General features: G+C 34.4%; 2 protein-coding genes across 3 annotated transcripts in view; one reads left to right on the top strand and one right to left on the bottom strand.

Annotated features, from left to right (window-relative positions):
- Positions 1-2,148: 2,148 nt before the first annotated feature.
- nfkbid (nuclear factor of kappa light polypeptide gene enhancer in B-cells inhibitor, delta) lies at positions 2,149-22,263 on the bottom strand. The gene is made up of 12 exons (NM_001435885.1): positions 22,142-22,263; positions 15,224-15,363; positions 15,109-15,142; positions 14,820-15,025; positions 11,789-12,021; positions 9,720-9,825; positions 9,473-9,619; positions 9,347-9,398; positions 6,171-6,343; positions 5,367-5,483; positions 2,671-2,835; positions 2,149-2,501 (listed from the first exon to the last, which is right to left on the bottom strand). The coding sequence occupies exons 1-12, from the start codon at positions 22,230-22,232 to the stop codon at positions 2,430-2,432; spliced, it is 1,536 nt and encodes a 511-aa protein (NP_001422814.1). The 5' UTR covers positions 22,233-22,263; the 3' UTR covers positions 2,149-2,429.
- The window catches only part of si:ch211-79k12.2, a 32,949-nt gene continuing 13,856 nt past the window's right edge, over positions 3,463-22,555 (top strand). The window contains exons 1-5 of one of the 2 annotated variants that reach the window (XM_073925220.1): positions 3,463-3,592; positions 5,374-5,453; positions 6,246-6,399; positions 9,487-9,633; positions 11,813-11,982. The gene's annotated coding sequence lies outside the window, so the exon portion shown is untranslated. Of the gene's footprint in view, positions 3,593-5,373; positions 5,454-6,245; positions 6,400-6,471; positions 6,530-9,486; positions 9,634-11,812; positions 11,983-22,555 lie in introns of those variants that run through there. The other variant, XM_005158148.6, reaches the window with a different exon arrangement.

Below are 22,555 nucleotides of genomic sequence, written 5' to 3'. Positions count from 1 at the left end.
CTGGAGTTTTCCCGGTGGTCAGTATGCAAATGTTTTATAAATTATAAAAATTATCATTTTAGATCGCTTTTCTATAGCGATGGATGAGTGACCGCATGGGCATCGCTGACAAAAATCATATGCTTGTGTGCATGGAAGTGTATTTTCCTCCCTCCCTTTTAAATTCGATGTAATCCATGTCCTGAATCACAAACCCCTCTCCTGCTTTCAATTCTCATTCTAACGGAGGGAGAAATTCGTTTGTAAATGAATCCCCGTTATGAACGATTTGTTCACTTAGCCGACAATAATACACAGTTCTAGCACCGCAGCATCTTGTTGTTATATTTTATTTACCTTGTTTGCTGATTTTATTCAACAAAACTAGCATAAACTAAGAATTCAGTGCGAGTTGGTGCTACTTTGCCTTATGGTGAATGCAGTAAGAGGCTGTATTATCATCAATATTTGTTGAGCACAAAAGTTTGTAACATACAAAAATGTAAAAATCTAAATCTTACTTATAAAATGTTCTGCCTTTGTTCTTTGTTTTTTTTTTTTTTGCTCATTACTACACTGGTACGCAGTGCAAAAGTCCAGCATCTGACTAGTGCGGTTGAATGACATTTGTCTTGGAGCACTGTACAAATGTGGCGGCACTATTGACGCATGCTCAGGGTGCGTATGCGATATCTAGTGTGTATATCTATGTACCAACTTGAAGGAAAGCCAACCTCATATTTGGATTTTTTCGGTAACACTTTATAATAACTACACACTATGAACCATTTATTAAGCATTAGCAAATAGTAAATTCATTATCTGTTAAGCATTAACTCTACATTAAAAAACGTTAGTAGTCAGTTTAAAACTACAGCCACAAATGCTGTATTCTTGACTTATAAGCACATGTGTAATGTGCTTAATCATTGTATTTTCATACTTTGTTATTATTATTTTTTTATTACTAAAATAACTATTGCATCATTTACAAATGAGTTATTTGAGAGAAGTTGCTGGTTTTTAAGGTCATTCAGAATGCAGAAGTAAATGATTAATAAACTATTCACATTAACGTTCATATATCTTATTATTCAGGCATATAATAATAGTGTGTATGTATGTTAATAAATGCTTTATTAACTCAACTTCATGCAGTTTTGTGACCTAATCTGAAGTGAGGATTATTTAAGCTTTATAAATCCCTTATAAATGACAATTAAAGGCTCAGTTAAATTCCAAACAGGAAAAAAGAACGTAACTGACTTCATTACATCACACTATTCATTTCTATTCATGTAAAGATACACAAATGTAACTGTATTAAATAAAAATATATATATTTGCAATCTTAACTTTTAAACATCTAAACATCAATTAAACAACATTTAAACATCCCCAAATAATATTGAAATGTTGTATCATAAAATGTTAAATAATATTGTTTTATTTTTTATATTTTGACACTCCTGTTATTCAGCTATTTTTTTTTCTTAGATAAGATTGCAAAGATTGTTGTTCATTTGATACTAATTTAATTGTCACCTATAACGGATTTATAAAGCATAAAAAGTCCTTACTTTAGGTCACAAAACTGCATGAAGTTGAGTTAATAAAGCATTTATTAACATACCAAATTAACTATTAATATATGCCTGAACAATAAGATATATAAATGTTGATTTCAATTGTTAATTAGTCTTTTACTCACTCATTCTGAATTATCTTAAAAACCACAAACTACTCTTAGATGCAAATGGATAATGCAATACTTCAGTTAGTCATAAAAAATCAATCAGTCACAAAGTATGAAAATACAATGATTGAGCACATCAAATATGTGCTTATAAGTCAAGAATACAGCTTTTGTAGCTATAGCTATAAACTGATTACTAACGTTTATTAATGTAGAGTTAATGATTAACAGATAATGAATTCACTATTTGCTAATGCTTAAAAAATTATTCTTAGTGTGTAGTTAATATAAAGTGCTAGTGTTTTTTCTTGTTTGCAAATACTTGAAAGATTCGCTTAGGATGAAAGCAGACTTCCACACTGGGGAAAACATGCTTCGGTGGTCGATGACGACAGGTTTTCAACATTCTTCAAAATATCTTTGTGTTCAACAGAAGAGAGAAGCTCAAAAATATTTGTAAAAGTAGATGGTGATAAAATAATGACTTAACTTTCATTTTGGATGTCTTTAAGCCCAAGTGCACCTAGTTTTAATTGCTTAATTATAAATACACATGCTGGGTGGATGTGTATACTTTGGATTATAATTCTCTGTAAAAGATCCATTCAGCCAATCAAATCCTAATGGGAAGTTATATAATGTGAGGATAAAATGTTTTAAAATTGTTGTTTCGTGTGCCTACTGTGATTTAATCCAGATAACTGCATCTCTATTGGAGAAGGTGGGGAACGCCGGAACTGAAAATCAGTCCTAGTCACTCTTGATCCTGTAAGGATGCAATACGCCGCCTAGAGGAGGCACTTTTCTTCTTCAAGAGGAGCTTGAGCTGAGGAAGAGAGAGAGAAAATGTCAGCCAGTGTTTCTTATTCTTTTCACATCATGTTTTTTTTTTTTTTTAATAAGCTCAAGTACTATCTGAACAAGACAATAGTTTGTAGGGCACTGTATATGCATGAGTGCTTCTGAAAGCTTGCTAATAAAGCAAGGCTGCTTACTCTCTCTCCTTTGTCTCCGCTCTGCAGTAAATGTGCGGGCTGGTCATTTTCCAGGTTGCGGATGCTGGGATCAGCACCATGTTTCAGCAGCAGCTGGATCAGTTCCTCCTGATAGGGATTTCCATGCAGACCTGCGGCCATGTGTAGAGCAGTGTGCCCATGAGCCTGAGAGGAGACAAACATTACACAGAGTATGATATATATATATGCACTCTTGCTCTTTTTTTTTTTTTACTTTATATGTCCCACAATTCACAAGAGAATAAAAGTAGCGATGATTGATTAACATTATTTTGGGTCCACTCTACTGTTAGTGACTTGTCTGTGAGGAATACAGCGCATTGTGTTGCCAGGTTTGCCATTTTCTAGCAGAGTTGAGATGCTTTCATATTGTTGCCACAGGCAGAAATGTGCAATTTCAACTGAATGTGAACACAATTTCAGCCAAGGTGTACACAGCTGGGATAGCTTAATTAGCATTGTTTTTTTTTTATGAGGATCTGGCAACCATGATTGCAGACGATGTTCCATTCACACCATTAACGATAACATTAGTTTATTTCAGTACACGGTTTACAAAAATACACAAGCTCAAAGAATTAAATCAGTGGGTGGTTAGCGTGTGCGCACTTAGGATGTGTCTGAATCCACTTTTGCTATTTGACGAACAGGAAAAATGGTCGGCGTGCCCGGCGCATGCTAAAAAGGTTATCCTTATTCTCTTAATGAGTTATCTACCATTCCTTTTAAGAGTTGTGGTCACAACTGTCACATTCAATATCTACATAGCAGACTTGTGGAAAACGGTGGCAGACAGTGGAAAAACTGAACGCTTCACTAGTGAGGAAACAGACATGTGTTGTGATGTGAATGAGCCGGATTGCACCAAAAGCACCCTGAAGTCAAGAAGGCATGAGAGGAGGTAATGGTTTTTATATTTATGTAGACAATAATCACCTTTTACATTTTAATTAATTAATTAATTAATTATTTTGAATTAATTAATTAATACATTAATTAAAACATTAATTAATTAATATATTTTAATTTTCATTTTAAAATATGTTTGTGTGCCCCTGTGTGTGTAATAAGCAGCACGTACATGTGTTGTAGACCCACCTACAGGTGCATATAACTAACATGCTCTTAAAAAAAAAACTTGCACGTATACGTGGCGTATTTCAGTGCCTCATAAAAGCAACATGCCAATAATTCAACTTTACACACCTCCTTTTTAGACTAGCATGCTCGTGGGCACACAAATGAGGTCAAATACATTTGATACAACTCAATACAGCGCGGAATATGAAAATGATACCAGTGCCGGGCGTAAACCAAACTAAAAAATAACATTTGCGTCTGGCACTGGGAGTGTGTGATATGCCCCACTGAGTTGTTCACTTCAATTCATTCAAAAAGAATGAAGACCATTCACAAAGGCAACAAATTACTGTAATGAGCGAGTCACTGGATCAGTCACTTAATCAATTTAAAAAAAAAAAAAAAACGTTTTTAAAGGAATGAAACTCTGTTGTCTTCATGAGCAACTCGATGTGAATCATTTAACCAATTCGTACAATTCATGTATGAAACAAATTACTAGATTAATGAGTGAGTCAGTGGGTCGTTGGCTCAAATGATTCATTTTAGAACTTTTTAATTATTTAATTTAAACCGATGAGTGACTCAGTGAATCATTTAAACAACTTGTTCAAAAACTTAGAATCTTTCAGGAATGAAACGCATATTGTATATTTAAGTGAGAGAGTTTTTTTTTTTTTTTTTTTTACGAAACTAATTTGTTTAAAACAAAAAAACAAAAATTCTTTTTTTTTTTTTTCAGGAATTTCAAACATTTTCACTCAATCACCAATTGAGTGAATTGTTTATTCAATTTGTTCCAAACAACTTAAGGCTGAAATTACTTTAATTAAGAGTTGGTCTTTGAGATTTTTACTCAAATTATAACATAAGTTGACATACGTCTTTCACAAAAACAACTTATTAAAAATTATTCCAAGAACAAAACAAGTGTTTTTGTGAGTCCAAATTTAGTTTTTCTGATGGAGCAATAAACAAGACAACTTCATTGAATATAAAATGTAAGCTGTTCATCATAAACATCTCGTTCACATGCTCAATAGTATATATATACAGTATATATATATAATGTTTGGCATGAGGCGAGTGTATTATTAGCTACACTGTAAAACCCAACAGTCAGCGTTATCAATGAAATGAGCGTAGTTACCTAAAAATTAACTGAAAGTTAATTCTACTCATTTAAAAAGAGTTTTGAACTCAGTGTTGAAGGTAATGAGTTAATTAAATACCTCATTACTTCAGCTTAAATAGTGTAAGTTCACAGTACTGATATAGATTCGTTTTGTAATGGTTTGTAGCAATCAGTTTCCTTGAACGGTTTGAGTAGCCTTAACTTATTAAGCTTTACAGTACTCAGTTGGTTTGAGTTCTCTTCATTTATTGGCTTTTACTGTGCTCAAATCGCTTAATTTACTCAGAGTAAGTTCACAGTACTCATTAGAATTAGTTTTTGAACCTAAATGGTTTGTTGCAATCGGTTTCTTCAAATGGTTTGAGTTACCTTAACTTTTTGGGTTTTACAGTGTAATTAAATAAGATTTCATATGTGCATGATTAAAATCAATATAATGCTGTCATCATATGACTCTCACTTTTAAGTTGATGAACTCCTGCATATTAGGGAGCTGATGGGCTAGAAGGACGCGCACAAGATGGATATTCCCCTCCTTCACTGCCAGGTGAAGAACTGTCTTGTTGCTTTTGATTTCCTGAAAAAGAATAAAAAGGCAAATTAGTCAACAAAGTGAAACTGATGAGACTTCAAAGCTGGCATGACTGAGGTTTCCTACCAGCGTGTCAAAAGGAAACCGCACTATGCGGAACAATGACAATATCAGTTGTTTGTCTGTCTGTCAGAAAGGAACATTAGGGAAAGATTTGATTCCTATATGGTGGAAATCTATACCACAGTGTCAATATCAGTACCTGTAATTCTTGGTTGCTGCTGCTAACTTCATAAAAAATGAAGTAACATTGTATATACACTTCCATTTAAAAGATTGGGGTCAGTCATGGTTTCTATAGAATATTTTTTTCTTTAGAAATGAGATTAGAGTTGCTTCTGACAGACTGAAGTTATGACAATTTTGCTTTAAACAACAAAAATAAATGTACTTAAAATATAAACAAATTAGAAAACAACTATTGTAAATTTCACAATAATAAAATAGACCCAAATCTTTCAAAAATAGAAGGTTTATCTTTATATATATATATATATGATTAATATATAATTATTTTAAATGGCTTTACTGTGTTTTTTTTCCAGTTGAAGTATGTTAATGTGGTCTATTAGGGCAGCATTTGGCAAAGATTAATTAAAATTGAGCCTAATATTGTTAGTATTAAACTGTGATGAAAATATAAAACCGTAAAAAAGCCATTCAAGGTAATACCTGACTGAGAATTGAAGCTCCGGCATTTATAAGAAGCCGCAAGCACATAAGTTTATCTTCTGCTTGATTCTGTAGACTGCCATCAGCCAGCCATGTTGAGGAGGAGGAGGAGGCGTTTATAGCCTTCATCGTGGCACTGTGAGAGATCACTGCACAGTGCAGAGGAGTCAGACCTAAAGACAGAAGATAAAACCAAGACGTCTTACATCTAAGTGTGACCATTCAAAATGCAAGTGACTTCTGTTTCTTTAGTGAGATATTATAGAAGTCTATTATATAAAGAAAAATTTTCTATTAAAAGCTGCAATTTCTCTTCAACTGAAGAAAGAAAGAAAACTAACATTTTGGATTAAGAGGGGGTGAGTAAATTAAAATATATTAAGTGAATATTAATATTTAATATTAAATATTAAGTGCTAATCTCATTCAGATCACCCAGTAGAAAAGTGAAAGGAGAGTTTATATTTGATTATAGGTTACTAGTAAATTAGATATTATATAAGAAGTTATGAGTAATGAATAAAGTATGGTAACTAATGGACCCTTAACGGTCATCAGCATCTTAAATCCTTAAAAGTTTTTAATATTTAGATTTTTTTTTAAAATGTATGTATATATGTAAACGAGTTTGCGACCAGCGCATTCCACCTGCAGGACCAGATGGTTGTCGTTTGTATTAGGATAGGATAGGATAAACTTTATTTGTCCCCGAGAGGAAATTTGTCTAGGGCAAAAAGGTGCTACAAAATTGTTATAAACAGACAGTAAAATAAAATAAAAAATAAATAAATAATAGTATTATAATGGTAAATAAAGTATTGGACTATCTCCACATCCCCTGTTCACATCCTCTGTTGTGATGTTATGTCTATGTCCATGTGTTTATGTGCTTGTTCTCTCACTGCCCTACTTTAAGTCTGGGAGGGGCTTTTTTCACCTCCCTTTTTCCTAATGCATTTTATTTCCTCTTTCTAAAGCTACCTCTCGTCTGACCTGTTTTCCCCTGAGTGAAGTTTGTGTATGGTCGGGGGCGGTCCAATTTCACTACATGTAACAGTGCATGTGAAATTTATTTATTCATTTTCTTTTTCCTTAGTCTCTTTATTGATCTGGGGTTCTGCCACTGAAGAATGAACCGGCAACTTATCCAGCATATGTTTTACACTGCGGATGCCCTTCCAGCCTCCACCCATCACTGGGAAACATCCATACGCTCTCATTCACACACATACATTATGGACAATTTAGCTTACCCAATTCACCTATAGCGCATGGACTTGTGGAGAAATCCGGAGCACCCAGAGGAAACCCACGCAAACACGGGGAGAACAGGAGAACATGCAAACTTCACACAGAAATGGCAACTGACCCAGCCGGGGCTCGAACCAGCAACCTTTTTGCTGTGAGGCAATCACGTTACTCACTGTGCCACAGTGATGCCACAATGGTTACAGGTTTCAGACATTTTTCAAAATATGATGTTTTGTGTTCAACAGAAAAAAAGAAACTCATAAAGGTTTGAAACAAGTTAAGGATGAGTACTGTAATTGATTGCAGAATTATTATTTGGGGGTTAACTATCCCCATAAATAAATTTTTAGCTGAAACTGTGGTCTTTGTTGATTTATAAAAATGCAGGTCAATGAGTACTGCACTGGGAGTAAAACAAACAAATAACTAATATAAAATAATAATAATATCTATGGCTCCTAACATATCATTGAGGTCTGATTAAGTGAAAGGATCTGCCAGGTCTTTAATGTATCTTCAAGAACTTTCTCTATTTATTTTGCTTTGCCTGTATTTCTTTTTTTACTTTCAAAGTGCACTAACTTTATTTTATAATCCTCTAACCATCATAGAAGATAAGATTTACATACATTGTGGGTGGTCTAAGGGAGAATGAAATTAGGAACTAGTGCATTTTCAGGGTAAAAATACAATAATAATTTATGCGCTCCCACGAGTTCTTTCTTTCTTTCTTTCTTTCTTTCTTTCTTTCTTTCTTTCTTTCTTTCTTTCTTTCTTTCTTTCTTTCTTTCTTTCTTTTAAAATAAAAAATGCAGGATTTTTCTTCATAGTGGACTTTTATGGTGACAAGTGGTTTAAACGTCCAACTTTCAGTTTCAATGCAGCTTTAAAGGACTCTAAATGATCCCACCCAAGGAATAAGAAACTTTCCTAGAGAAAGAATAGGTCATTTTTAATTTAAAAATAAATATTTGTCTACTATACAACCACAAAGGTTCATCTGGCACAAACTCAGAGATGAAAAGTAGATACATAAAAAAAAAAAGACAAATCGTTTTGCTATAAGACGCTTGTTATTTAAGTATGATCAGTTATTTTACTTCGAAGCTGGATTGAAACTGCAATTTTTAACGTCTCTGTCACAATATGGTGAAAAAAACGGCAGGTTTTCTTCAAAAAGCTCTATTTCTTCCTGACTAAAGAATGACACGGAGGGTGAGTACATAATCAGGCGCAGTGGGTAGTGTTGTCACCTCACAGCATGTAGATCGCTGGTTCGAGCCTTGGCTGGGTAAGTTTGTCACCTTAGAATTATAAGGTTATATCTGTCATTGTTGTCAATTTAGTTATTGACTTTTTTTTATTTTTATTAAATGACAACTTATTTACATTATGGAGTGTTTTTTATAAGGTGTTTACATTTAAAGACGTTTTATTTAAAAGACAAATGTTACACACATACTGTCTGCTATGGAATGCAAAAAGTTTGAAGCTCAATATCTCAAAATCATTCAAAACTCAGATAGAATTTTATAATTCCAAGGTGACGAGTTGGCATTTCAATGTGGCGTTTGCATGTTCTCCCTATGTTCGTGTGGGTTTCCTCTGGGTGCTCTGGTTTCCCCTACAAGTCCAAAGGCATGCGCTATATGTGAATTGGGTAGGCTAAATTGTCCGTAGTACAGTGTAGTGTGTGTAAATGAGAGCGTATGGGTGTTTTCCAGTAATGGGTTGCAGCTGGAAGGGCATTTGAGGTGTAAAACAAATGCTGGATAAGTTGGTGGTTCATTCCGCTGTGTTGACCTCTGGTTATAAAAGTAGTAGGCCAAAAAGACAGTGAATAAATAAACATATTCTGTATCAGCACGTTTTAATTTCTGGTTGAATCTTGTTTGCTAGAGTTTAAACAGTTTGCAGTTTTATACCTTCAAAATTACGAGCCTCCAGGTCCATACGGCGTCCAGCATAGAGAATAACCTATTAAAGCACAGTATTTTTAGATGCATGCTTTTGCGATATCGAATCATTAACATGTGGTGTGATTCTCTCACCTGCATGACCCGAGGGAAACCATACGTTGCTGCAAGATGAAGAGCGGTTTGACCATTGACGTCACAGATGCTGATGTCTGCCCCAAGATAGAGTAAATCCTGGACTATGTCTGGTTGATTGGCAGTTACAGCCACCAGCAAAGCAGTCTGGAACACAAAAGGTCAGTGAATGCATTAATAAACAGAAATATCATGAATAATTATGGATTAGATTTATCCAGTTTTTTTTGTTTGTTGGACTATTCACCTTGCCCTTGTGTTCTTTGGAGTCCAGCTTCCCCAGTCCATGAAGTTTCTCTGCTGCAGCAAATGCATATTCCCTCAGGCCTTTGGCAGTATAGATATGTAAAATGCTAACAGGGAGGAAAGACAAAGTTTCAGTTCTCATTTCATGCGCGAGCTCACTTTTCAATAAGGCTTAAGCTTACACTGTGGTTTCATTAGTTAAGAACTTTGAGGATCCTTCTGGTGAAGCCACTACTGGTGTTTTGCTGACAATTTAACTGAGAATTTTACATTAGAACAGTATTTGACCTGTTTGAATGAATGTTGTTTGGGCAAATGTCTTAGATGACTGTTGCTTTTAAAATATACTGCTTGTATTCATTATATGTGCACTTTTTTTACAGTCCTGTATGATGTATACATACTAAGGCATAATAGTCATTACATTACCTGGTAACAATTAGGTATTTACCTAGGTACTCTCCCTAAACCTCCCTCCCCCTGACCACAACTTTAACACCTGTAGTTACCTTACATAACCCAAGTATGTAGGTGAGTTTACTGTAAGTACATGGTAAGTACATGTACTGTAAAGTGCAACCCATGCAGGTTTTAAAGAGTATTTTTAATGATTATCAAGACAAAGTGAATTATTCAAAATTATTATTATTATTCAGAATGTTTAAATAATTTAGTACTGTAACTAACCTGTAATTTTAAAGTGTTTTTCAAGTTTATTTGTTTAAACCTTTCTACATATCATTAATTTCTCACTGTTTTAATACAAATTGTAAGCTGTCACACAACACCAAAGCTTTAAGTAATCATTAAGTAGATGTATTAAAATTATTTGACTAGAAACAAAGATTTGCTAAAAACTTATTTTTGCTACTTCTTTTATTGGCCATTTTTTCTGGGAAAACAGTCCCAAAGATATGGGTGTAGGGCTCAAAAAATGGTTTTAGTTTTTGTGAGAAATCTAAAACATTGTCATTTTTTTCAGCAATGATACTATTAAAGAAAAAAGTCAATAAAGACTTTAACACAAGATTGTTACAGCAGACCGTGAACCCACAAAAAAGAGAAAACAACAGTGATAATAATAAGAAACATATTTTTTAGCTAAATAAGCAAATTAGAATAAAGAATTATGTTGCTGATGACTGTAGTAATCTTGCTGAAAAATGCGTAAATAATAATAAAAACACGTAAATAATAATAAACAAGCTTACATATAGCTTAGGAATGGTTTAACATAAAGTTTTGGCGGTTTTAAACCTTGACTTTTCCAAACTGCGGTAAACCTTGAAAACAGTTATCGTCCCATGCCTTGTGGTATATACTCTTTTTAAAGTTCACTTATAGGGATAGTTCACTCAGAAATAAAAACTCTGCCATTACTTACTCATTGTCCCCTTGTTGAACACAAATGTTTACAGTGAAGAACGCTGAAAAAACAGCCACTGACTTCCAGAGTAATTTTGTTCACAGTACTATGGATGTAGATTTAGATGTAGAATATCAATATTTGTGCCAAGGTATTTGTATGATTGCACATTTTTGACAATCTGATGAAATGAAAGTGTTTACCTGTGTGTGAGAAGCCTTCCTAATATCGACTATCATATCTTTTGTCTTTAATACATTTAACTGAAGATATGACTCCTCGCGCCATCTAACAAAATCACTACTCGACCGTTATTCGACCGTTTCATTATCATGAAGTTGGCTGACAATGACAGTGTCATGTCTATTTTCCCACCTACTCTGGCACATATTTGTGTAAAGGATGTATAACTTATCCTTGCAACTTCATTTACTGGACCGTTTTTGGGAAAAACTTTATTTAAACATTCCTAGAGTTATGGGTGTCATTCATTAACTCGTTCACTCATAGATTTTTCTAACATTCTTCAGAATATCTTGTTTTGTGTTCAACAGAAGAAAGAAATTCACAAAAGTTTAGAACCTCTTGAGTTTCAGTAAATGGTGAGGTCTGCAACAATAGATCATACTTTCAAACTTTGTTTTCCATCTGCAGTAGTAAATCTCCACCCTGAACGACATTCATTTCAAGTTCCATTGACTTACGTGTCTCCATCATCGTCCTGCCAGGTGGTTCTGCTGTAATCCATGCTCTGCAGGAAGACTCGAGCCTCCTGCAGCTTCACCATGTCCATCTGTGGTCTGTACTCCTGGAGGCCGTACGGGCTTGAGTGATCCCCCACTCGGGACTCAGATGGCCAACACAAGCCTGAGCTCTGAACCGGGACCGATACAGTCAGGTCAGTCACTGCTGCAGTTACAGGGCACTCTGTTAAAGACTGTGAAAACAGAAAGACAACAGTCAGATCATTTTTCCCATCCTCCATATGGATTTTCATGCTTCAAATAGTTTAGATGTTTTAAGCCACAGGTAAGCTGACTCTTGCGCTATTTGGTTTCATGTTTCATACTGCACAATTGAACCAGGGTATTCATACACTGTTCAATCCTAAACTTTGGGTAAGCATCCTTATTTGCATATTTTGCAGTGTGATTGTCTCACGTGACCTGTTTGTTTATTTAAAAGCACTATGTTTTGTATCCTCATATTATATATTGTTGACTTAAGTTCAAGGTTAAATGGTCTATTTTTCACTATAAATGATCATCTGGCATATTTCCCGTCAAAAAGTCCTCAAATTGTTAAAAAGCGCATTATATTTGTAACTGTGCCCAAGTCCTTACCCCTAGCCCTAACCGCAATTTACCTCTGAAATCAGAGGAAAGTTGTGGGTTAACAGGAAACGTGTAGAAGCCCTTTACCCTTGTTTATCCCTTATCTTTGAATCCAAGGTATTTGATTGGCTGTCAGCTGTGAAGCTTCTAGCACCGCATTCTTTCAAATGCATTTCTGCCAGTGCAAGTAAATATTGTTCGAGGTTACTCTGGTGCCACAGAACTGATCTGAGGGCATTTTTTTTGCATATATCAGTGAACGTGCAAAAAGCAGAAGGAAACCAGCTATATCAATGTTTTAGACAGTCACAGACACACTGTGAATCATATATAAAGAGAAAGTCTGACGGTAATAGAAAATGTGACAGCTGGGGAAATAAGACATTGTTTCATTCTTACCTTTAAAGTCCTAAATGACACTGACATCACAAATATTTAAATAAGGACAATAATCTATAGATCAGAACCATACAGAGTGAAATCTCCACATTTAAATACACAGGATTAATGGGTAGCTTCAGGTTCAATATGAGATGTAAAACATTAATCCATAATGTTCTTTATTTGAGATCTAAGGTCTCGGCTGTGAAATGCCCTGTAGCTTAGAGTTCCTTAACAGGTGGGTCACGACGCATTTTAAGAAGTATTTTAAGTGTGTCGCAGAGTGTCCTTGTGATGCATGACTATAATTTGTAAAGACTTGTGAAAGCTTATGATGTTTCAAGTGCAGTTTATATGAGATTGAAATGTCATGTGAAGAGTTCAGATGCAAAAACCTCTAAATCAGAAATGGCCAAATTAGGGCCCACAGGCCAAGGTAACCTTTGATTTTGCCCACTACCACATCTGAGAATGATGGAGAGGGTTGGGGTGAACGACTTTAACAGATCCTCATTTCTAATTTGACGTAACCTTTTACGTTTGTTTGTTTTATTACTGAGCAACATTTAGCTAATTAATTGTAAACAAATCTGAGGTTTTTAAAACATACTGTCACTCGACAAATAGAGGACTATGCAGAAGACATTGGTGAGCAAATCATGGCAAAAACTTGTGTAACTCCATTCTGCTCTAAATTAGATTTGTTTTGTTTTTATTGTAATAAGATCATTATAAAATGTAAAAAATATATATATATATATACTGTATTAGTTATAATAAAGTAATGTTTTAATTTAGGAAATCATTCATGGCAACCATATTTAGCTTCAGCCCAGTAGCCTGAATAAAGTTCGGTTTTCATAAGAAAAGGTTTGGGCACCCCTGCTGTAAATGCTGTGTGAAATTTCAGCCTTCTATGTTTATGTTCAGTTATTTCACTTTTGAGGCAATAAAAATAACCTCTTCATAGCTATGAAAGTAAAATTACCGAGCCTACAGACACGAGCCTGAGGAAAAATTGTCATTTTAGAAGAAAATATCAAACTGCACAACTCTTCATGCTCTCTAAAACAGTGTTTCTGATAGAATGCAGCAATCACCATTGTTAACTTCAATAAGAGAAATGAAGAAATCTGCTAAATGTGCGGTTTCAGCAACAACCCTCAAAACAGTGCTATGATAAAGTCCTGCTTGTTATACAGTGCTCTTTATACCTTTATACAGTTAAAAAGTTATACAGTTTAAAAAAAAAATCATTTGTACTAAATTGAACTGAAGCAGTTTTAATTTAACTAGAACTATACCAGTACTCTACACCACTCTACACCAAATTTCATATAATTTTATAATTCAATTTAATTTATATATATATATATATATATTTATATATATATATATATATATATATATATATATATATACACACACACACACACACACACACACACACACACACACACACACACACAGTTGAAGTCAGAATTAACAGCCCCCTTTTTTTTTTTTTTTTTTTTTTTAATTTCTGTTAACGGAGAGTTTTTTTTTTTTTTTAAACTTAATTTCTAGAATAATAGTTTTAATAACTTCTCTCTAACAACCATGATGACAGTCAATAATATTTCACTAGATATTTTTCAAGACACTAGTATTCAGCCTAAATGGTAATTTAAAGGCTTAACTAGGTTAATTAAATTAATTAGGTAGGTTAAGATAATTAGGCAAGTTAGAGTATAATGGTGGTTTGTTCTGTAGATCTTAAAATATAGCTTAAAGGGGCTAATTATTTTTACCCTTAAAATGTTTTTTTTTTTTTTAATTAAAACTGCTTTTTTAATAGTCGAAATAAAACAATTAAGACATTCTCCAGAAGAAAAATATTATCAGACATACTGTAAAAACTTTATTTGGGAAATATTTAATAATAATAATAATAATAATAATAATATTCAAAGGGGGGCTAATAATTCTAACTTCAACTGTATATGTGAATGAGAATGAGAACCATTGCTGTGGCTCTTACGTATAGCTGTGTTGTCTGGGCATCCTGGCAGTCTTGGATTTGCTGCGGGCTGTAGGCACTGGGAAGTGTCTGTCCAGTCTGAGTAAAGTTTGGTGCGCTGGAAGAGCTGGACATGAATGGGAACGCGCTGCACTGCTGATGAATGCTGGAAACATCCCATCTGTTGTATCGAACTGCTGCCATGTCTGTGTAGCTTACACTGGTTCCTGCAAAGAAAACAATCATCTTAAGACTCTCAATTCCAATTTTAAGATCTAAATTCTCATTGTGCTTAGATGGGTATTCTTACCAGCTGTAGGAGATTGTACTGATGCCAACACCTGCTGGAATCAATTTGGAGGATGATTAATGTTGTGGGACGAATAAAGCCTCAAGACATTTGTACTTTATTATGCTTGACTCACTGGGACAGAAGCTGCTCCACTAGCAGTATAAGATGCTGTCGAGCAGGATGGAGGTGCTGAGGTGGAGGTTTCTCTCTTTCTCTTCTGCTCCAGGAGTTTCTTCACTGTGGGAAGAGGGTAACACACCTTTTCCTTCGGAGCTGGGGAAACAGATTTTTTCTTTGCTGAAGCTATAACGTACAGGAGACTGGGATTTATTCTGAATACTCAGAACATTTTTGGCAAAGAAGATTTGTGAACATTATAGTAAAGATAAGTTAAATATAGCACACCTCAAGTAGTGCTTATTTTTTCGAGGTTAAATCATTAATTCCATTCTTTCATTAGAAAGAATGGCATCCAACAGTAACAAAAATAGAAGATTCCTATAGGTGTAAAATGCCTAATCTGATGGAGCTCAATAAAAAACAGACTGGTAGTTTTGTTTTGTTTTATTTTACACAATATATGATCATAACTTCCTCACGTACACTTACATACAGTTGAAGTCAGAATTATTAGCCCCCCCTGTTTATTTTTTCCCTGTTTTCTCTTTAACCGAGAGCAGATTTCTTCAACACATTTCTAAACATAATAGTTTTAATAACTCATTTCTAATAACTATATAACAGCTAATAATTAAAATCTAATAACTATACAGCAGGGGTGCTCAATCCTGTTCCTGGAGATCTACCTTCCTGCAGATTTCAGTTGCTACCCATATCAAACACACCTAAACCAATTAATTAGGACCTGAACACCACTTGATAATTACAGGCAGGTGTGTTTTGATATGGGTAGCAACTGAAATCTGCAGAAAGGTAGATCTCCAGGAACAGGATTGAGCACCCCTGGTGTACAGCTTAAAGTGACATTTAAATGGCTTGACAGGGTTAATTAGGTTAACTAGGCAGGTAAGGGTAATTAAGGTTACGTTTCGTTAGGGATAGGGTTTCGTTTCATTCTTTTTTTTATAGCACATTTTAATCTGTTTTTATATTATTTTTTTTTAATTTTTTTTTTATACTTGTCTCTCTTATTCCTGTTTATGTATCTGATTTTATAATGATGGTTTCAAAAAAATAAAAAAATTTGCCTAAAGGGGCTTATAACTTTATCCTTAAAATAATGTTTTAAAAAAAAAATTTAAACTGCTTTTATTCTATTCAAAATAAAACAAATAAGACTTTCTCCAGAAGACAAAATATTATCAGACATACTGTGAAATTTTTTTTGTTAAACATCATTTGGGAAATATTTTAAAAAGAAAGAAAAATTCAAAGGGGGGCTAATAATTCTGACCTCAACTGTTTATGCTAAGAATTATCTTTCACTGTGAGAAAATGTTCATTCTGCTTCCATATGCTTCGAATGCTTCTTCCTGTCAAAGAAATATTATCATAAGTAATTAACAAACAGGGTTTACTACATGAAAGGTTTTACCAGCATATCGACTGTTTATTTTGCAACATATAAGTTATTTTGAGTCATTTAGCAGGATTCTTTTATCCAAAGCAGCTCACAATTGAGGAGGCATTCAGCTATTCAACAAGAAGAGGCAATACACACAATAAATGCTAATTACACAGAAGAACTGTTAGTGCTCAGATAGATTTTTATAGAGAGAAGACGGGTGGTTTGTCAAGCCCCCTCACCTTGTGTAAAGCACACTTCATATACTGTAGATGTTGTTCAGAGATATGACTAAATCACTACCAAAATGTAAATTACACTTTAAAATAAACACCAATAGAAATAAAAAAAAAATTTAAAATTATTTCAACAAGCCTTGGTGAGCATGAGAAAGTTTTTACATTAAAAATAATAATATTGTATGGCTTTCTATTATGCCTTTTGTTTCTTTTTCATTCTTTGAAAACCTGTTATAGCACATTTTAATCTGTTTTTATCTGTTTTTATAATATTATAATTTTTTTTAATACTTGTCTCTCTTATTCCTGTTTATGTATCTGATTAGGCCAAATCACTAAACTGGTAGATCTGACTCTATGGGATAGTGGCGTAATTAAAATGAGATCTAGACCTTTTATTAGTATTGTGCTATATAAATAAACTTGCCTTGCCTAATATTGCATTTTCACTAAATATGTAGTTTATTGTACGATAATATAATGACAAAATTACAAGCAATGACAATCCTGTCCAAGCAAATAACAGATTTGAATAAAAATACTAAATATATAATTTTAAGTTTGAAACAATGAATGATTTGAAGAAATGTTTAATTCTATTACATCCCAGATAAAAAAACTTTAATTTTACAATTGCAAAGAGATTTTAAAGCAATCGAGAAAACATCCACATCTTGTTGATGCCCACTTAATGTTGTTATTTTCAGGTAAACCCGATCAATTACACCAGTAATGTGATTTCCCCAGTGCCATTTTAATACCAGCTGTTGATATGACACACACACACAAAAAATTATTTTCTTAGTCTTTACGGAGGTTTCCAGTAGGCATCGGTTACATCTTCTAGAGCAGAGGGAAGGAAAGTTTCTTCAAAATCTTGACCCCAAACGTGAGATAAGTAAAGATATTTCCGCCAAAGGAGCATAATGCTCATCCTCTAACCCGTGAGGAAGGCACTCCATTTGGAAAAGAGGTGGTGAGGTCACGTCTACCTGTCTTCTTCATCAGAAACCCTACGTCTGTTTCACACAGCACTCTTTCTGTAACTATTTCCTTTACTCCGTTACGCTCTTTGTGTCAAACCACATCTTCCTGCAACGGTGACGTATAGGCTTAAAGGGGCCCATCAGAGGTGCATGAACAGATACTACTACACACTGATTCAAAGGCAGATATGATGTCTTCTAGCCTTTGCACTGAATGGTAGTACTGAGCTGTAGACAGCGTCAGACATCACAGTTAAGTTGTATTACTTATTCTCACCCCCAGGGGTAAAAATAGATTAAATAATAAAGATATTAAGTGCTTTTAAATAGTTTTTTTTCTGTAGAAGAAAACATTTTTATGTCATTTGACTTTTTAAAATGAATGTCAGAATATGTTTTGTAACTCCTAAATGTAATAAAAGTTCTGCCTATATGTATAAGCCTGAGTATTATATCACTGTTTTGGTCAATTCCTCTATTTATAGCGCAGATACTATAGTTACTTTGAGTGTCTCTATCTGTAAAGTATTCCTTTACAGGAAAAATCACTGGTTTCCCCAAAACATTATGTAACTCTTTTGGCGATGGGGATTCAAAAGAGGAAGGCGACTTTGGTTAAATCAGCATGGAAATTCCACTGGCCGAAACCTCGAGAGGATCATTCCTTTTCTTATCACTCTTCTTGTTTTTTTCTCCTTTCCAGTTCATGATCTCCATTTCTCAGCCTGTTTTACAGCTCACTATCTCAAAAAAATAATGGACTGCTGCTTATCGGCCAACATACAATGGTCATATTAAATGTCTCAGTGTGAAGAAAGATATGATAAAATGCTCTATCTGAAAATACGCTAGTCAAAAATTTGGGTTAAAACAATGACAGACTTTGACAGATATACAAATTTATAAGGTCATGTAATAACAGCTCACAATGAATCATTTATTTACATTGTGTAGGAGATACATGAGTAAGTTCATGAAGCAATGGGTTATCAGGGTAAAATCATTATCATAAATGACCACAACCATACTAGGGTTACAGTGGTTATAAATATATAAAGCCTTTACATCATAAAACTGTGTAACACTTTCCATTGCATCTCTATTGGAGCCACAATGATCAGACATTTTAGTAGATATGTCTTATAGTAGACAGACACAAATGTCTGTTGAATGTTTTTTTATGTTTTTGTTTTAGAATTGTTTGTTAAAAATGAGATTACAAATAAGAGGTCATAATCCTAACTTATTTTTATTAAAGCAAATGTTTATTTATAAGCTATGAACTTTGTCACTAGTAGGTTATCAATCAATGCACTTAGTTTAATATATTATTAATATTAAACGGTAGCCCAGTTTTAAGTCATATCCATTTAGGGTATGAATGTTATCACAATGTTTAAGAGATGTTGGAAAAGAGATAGCAGTTTGTCTCCTTACAAAACTTACAATGAATTAGATTTTTAAACTGAAATGAACCGATTAGTGAGACTACGTCATACTGACGATGGAGAGACATTGAAGATGTGTTTCCCCTCATGGTAGAAAATCTCAAATACTAGCAGGTCTACTTTTCTTATCAAATGCAATGATGGTCACATGAAACTATAGGGGACATTCTACTAGAAACGTACTTTTTTACTTATAAAATATGTGACAGAACCTGACTTAAGCTTGTCGTCCTCAAAAATAAAACAATAAGATGTCACTTCTGAGTTATAGCCTTAAACGTGTATTGCACACATTTTATGTTAAATTTAATGCATATGTGACAGAAACATGGGGACAAATGTACTGTAGAACCTAATAAGTTGAGGTAACTCAAATCATTTAAGGAAACAGATTGCAACAAACCATTTAAGTTTAAAAACTAATCCTAATGAGTACTGTGAACTTAATCCACTTAAGTAAATGAAGCAATTTGAGCACAGTAAAAGCCAATAAATTAAGGCAACTCGAACCGTTTGAAGAAACCGATTGCTACAAACCATTTGAGCTACTAAACTTATCTATGAGTATAATGAACTTACTCCATTTAAGTTGAAGTAATCACGTATTTAATTAACTCATTACCTTCAACACTGAGTTCAAAACTCTTGAAATTAGTAGAATTAACTTTCATTCAAGTTTGAGTTATAACTACACATTTCATTTGATAAAGTTGACTGTTGGGTTTTACAGTGTATAAATGTATTTGTATTATATATTTGTAGTGTTTATTTGTAGAATTTATTTAAAATTTCATGTTTTAATAAATTGATGTGAATGATGACAACTTGCTATTTTTGAAGTTTTCCCCCCTAAATAACAGTTTTTAGCATAACAAAACTATTAAAGCTGCAGATTCAACTGAGCTAAGGACAAGGACAATAGCCCCTTTCACACATACAGACCTTTCCGGAAAATTACCGGCAATTTTCCGGAAAGGTTGTATGTGTGAACAGGTCCTTTTTGAAAATACCGGTAAATTCGTTCTGGCTATTTTCCGGAAAGAGAAGTTGTAACATTACCGGCAATTTGCCGGAATGCTGCGCTGTGTGAACGCAGAAGGAAGATTTCCGGAATAAGCTCGTGCACGTCTAGAACGTGCTGACGTGAGACGTCTGCTTTAGCCAATCACAACAGTCAGACGCATTTACGTCCGCGCGGTTTGTGAGAATAAAAGCCTTTGAATATTTTTCCAGACACATTTAGCTGCTAGAAGTTAGTCAGATAACGTTTATATGTTCTTCTTAATGCCAACTGTGCAAATAATCATCGATAAGATGCTTATGATAAGCCGTTGTTTGTTTACCTTCAAGCTTTGCGTGTGCCCATGAAACAGCCTGTGAGCGTCAGCACACGCACATATTATGAACATCTCGACATGCGAATATGATCCAGTGAAAGTTGTTTACAATATTGATCATCCACAGAGTTTGTAATTTAGTCAAATGTTTACAAATACAAGCGCAGCCGTTTAAAGCCCATTTGTGGTGAATGATGTCAGAATTTACCGGTATTTTGGAATGGATGTGTGAATGCTCTTTTCCGGAAATTTTCCGTAACGTCCTCGCCTGTGTGAACAGCGCTTTTTTGAATATACCGGTAAAGTCGTTCCGGAAATTTTCCGGATATTTACCGGTATCACTGTGTGAAAGGGGCTAATGACAGAGTTTGTACAGTGTAAAGTATGAGAATCAAATGAATGACATAGCCTATTCCTTTATAGAACAACAGAAATTAACCATCAGTCCATTTTAAAAATGTTTGGCATGAAATGATTTTGATTCACTGTATTTATGTTTTTATTTCAGGGACAAATACTGTACGTTTCTGGTAGAATGCCCCATAGGCTACCTACACATAATTGTCGCTTTGAATGACCGAAACTTAAACAGTAATCGATTGGGATACCCTCGCACCTCTAGACGGAAAACCCTGACCAGTGAGTCACGCGCGCGTGGGAGTCTCGTGGGGATTCCGTAGCGCTCTGATAGACACACACACACACGCGCGCGCGCACACAGTAGCCTACATCTATTTACTACTCGCTGAAAATGTTAGGCGATAGTTTATTCCAACGATCTTTATCTATTCCACAAGGCATTTGTTCCACTCAAAAACGGCAACATTTATAGTTTAATTTTATTTTCATTACAGTCTCGTACTCTGTTTACTTAAAAAACGACCCACACCCATTAAAGAGGAAGCGAAAGTCAGGGAGGAGTAATTTCTCGAGGGGGGTTGTCCAAAAAGCTGTTCAAATGAAATCGGTCACTTACAGCGCTATGTTGTTGGGGAATCCTTTATTCAAATGAGCTCATTCTATTTTAAACCGACACACATTGCTGAACTTACGTCATAAAATATATCTTAAACAGCAAAATAAAACGTATAATCCATTCAAAACTTTGTTACGACCATACATGATATTTAATAACTTACGCCCTTGTTAAATGACTTAGTTAACGCTTATCGGTTTAACATAGAAATAGGTCGACAAACTTGCCTTCAGTCTCATTCGTTGAAAAACTAGGCAAGTTCAATTTCACTCTAACGTATTATTTAATAGACGTAAACCAGGCTGTACGACATAACATAATTTGGTTAAACATTATTCTTAATAAGTTTACACAGGTAGAAAACTCAGTTTTATGTAATAGCTAACTGCAGGTAGCCTTTGTTTACAGTGTAATCTAGTTATTTTCTTTTGTCTCTTTATTAACCACTTCATAAAATCAACACTGTTATGCAAGTCATGTCAAATTATCCATCACATTTTTGTCGTAAAGATCGTGAAAATAAATAAAAAGTTGTCTTACATTTCTGAAAGTGCATGTCAGAATCCCTTTTGCTGTCTATGATTATCGGCTCCCACGCCAGGTCAAATGAATGATGTGAGCCCCAAAGCAGCCTCTGATAAATGTCAACTACCGGAGTCACTGGCACGTTGTACTATGTACACAGAGAGCACGTTGGACTGTCTCCGCCCTCCGTGTGACGTACCATCAAATGCTAAAGCCCATTGGAGGGCGGTGGATTATTAATTTTCCGGTAATGGCAAAGGAAAACAGTAGAGTGTTTGATGCTCTTCCATCAGGCTTAAAATGTCTACATCAAATGTGAGTAGGCTAAGTAGACAACGGAGCGTCTTAAACGTGATGTTACATTTAATGGAGTTAATAAGTTATGAAACTGTACTTTATTATGAATTAGAGTACAGCTTTTTTCCTTCT

Source organism: Danio rerio, chromosome 16, assembly GCF_049306965.1.
Source record: "Danio rerio strain Tuebingen ecotype United States chromosome 16, GRCz12tu, whole genome shotgun sequence".
Taxonomy (NCBI): Eukaryota; Metazoa; Chordata; class Actinopteri; order Cypriniformes; family Danionidae; genus Danio; species Danio rerio.
Note: the sequence above shows the minus strand (reverse complement) of the source record. Positions and strands in the feature narration are given on the sequence as shown.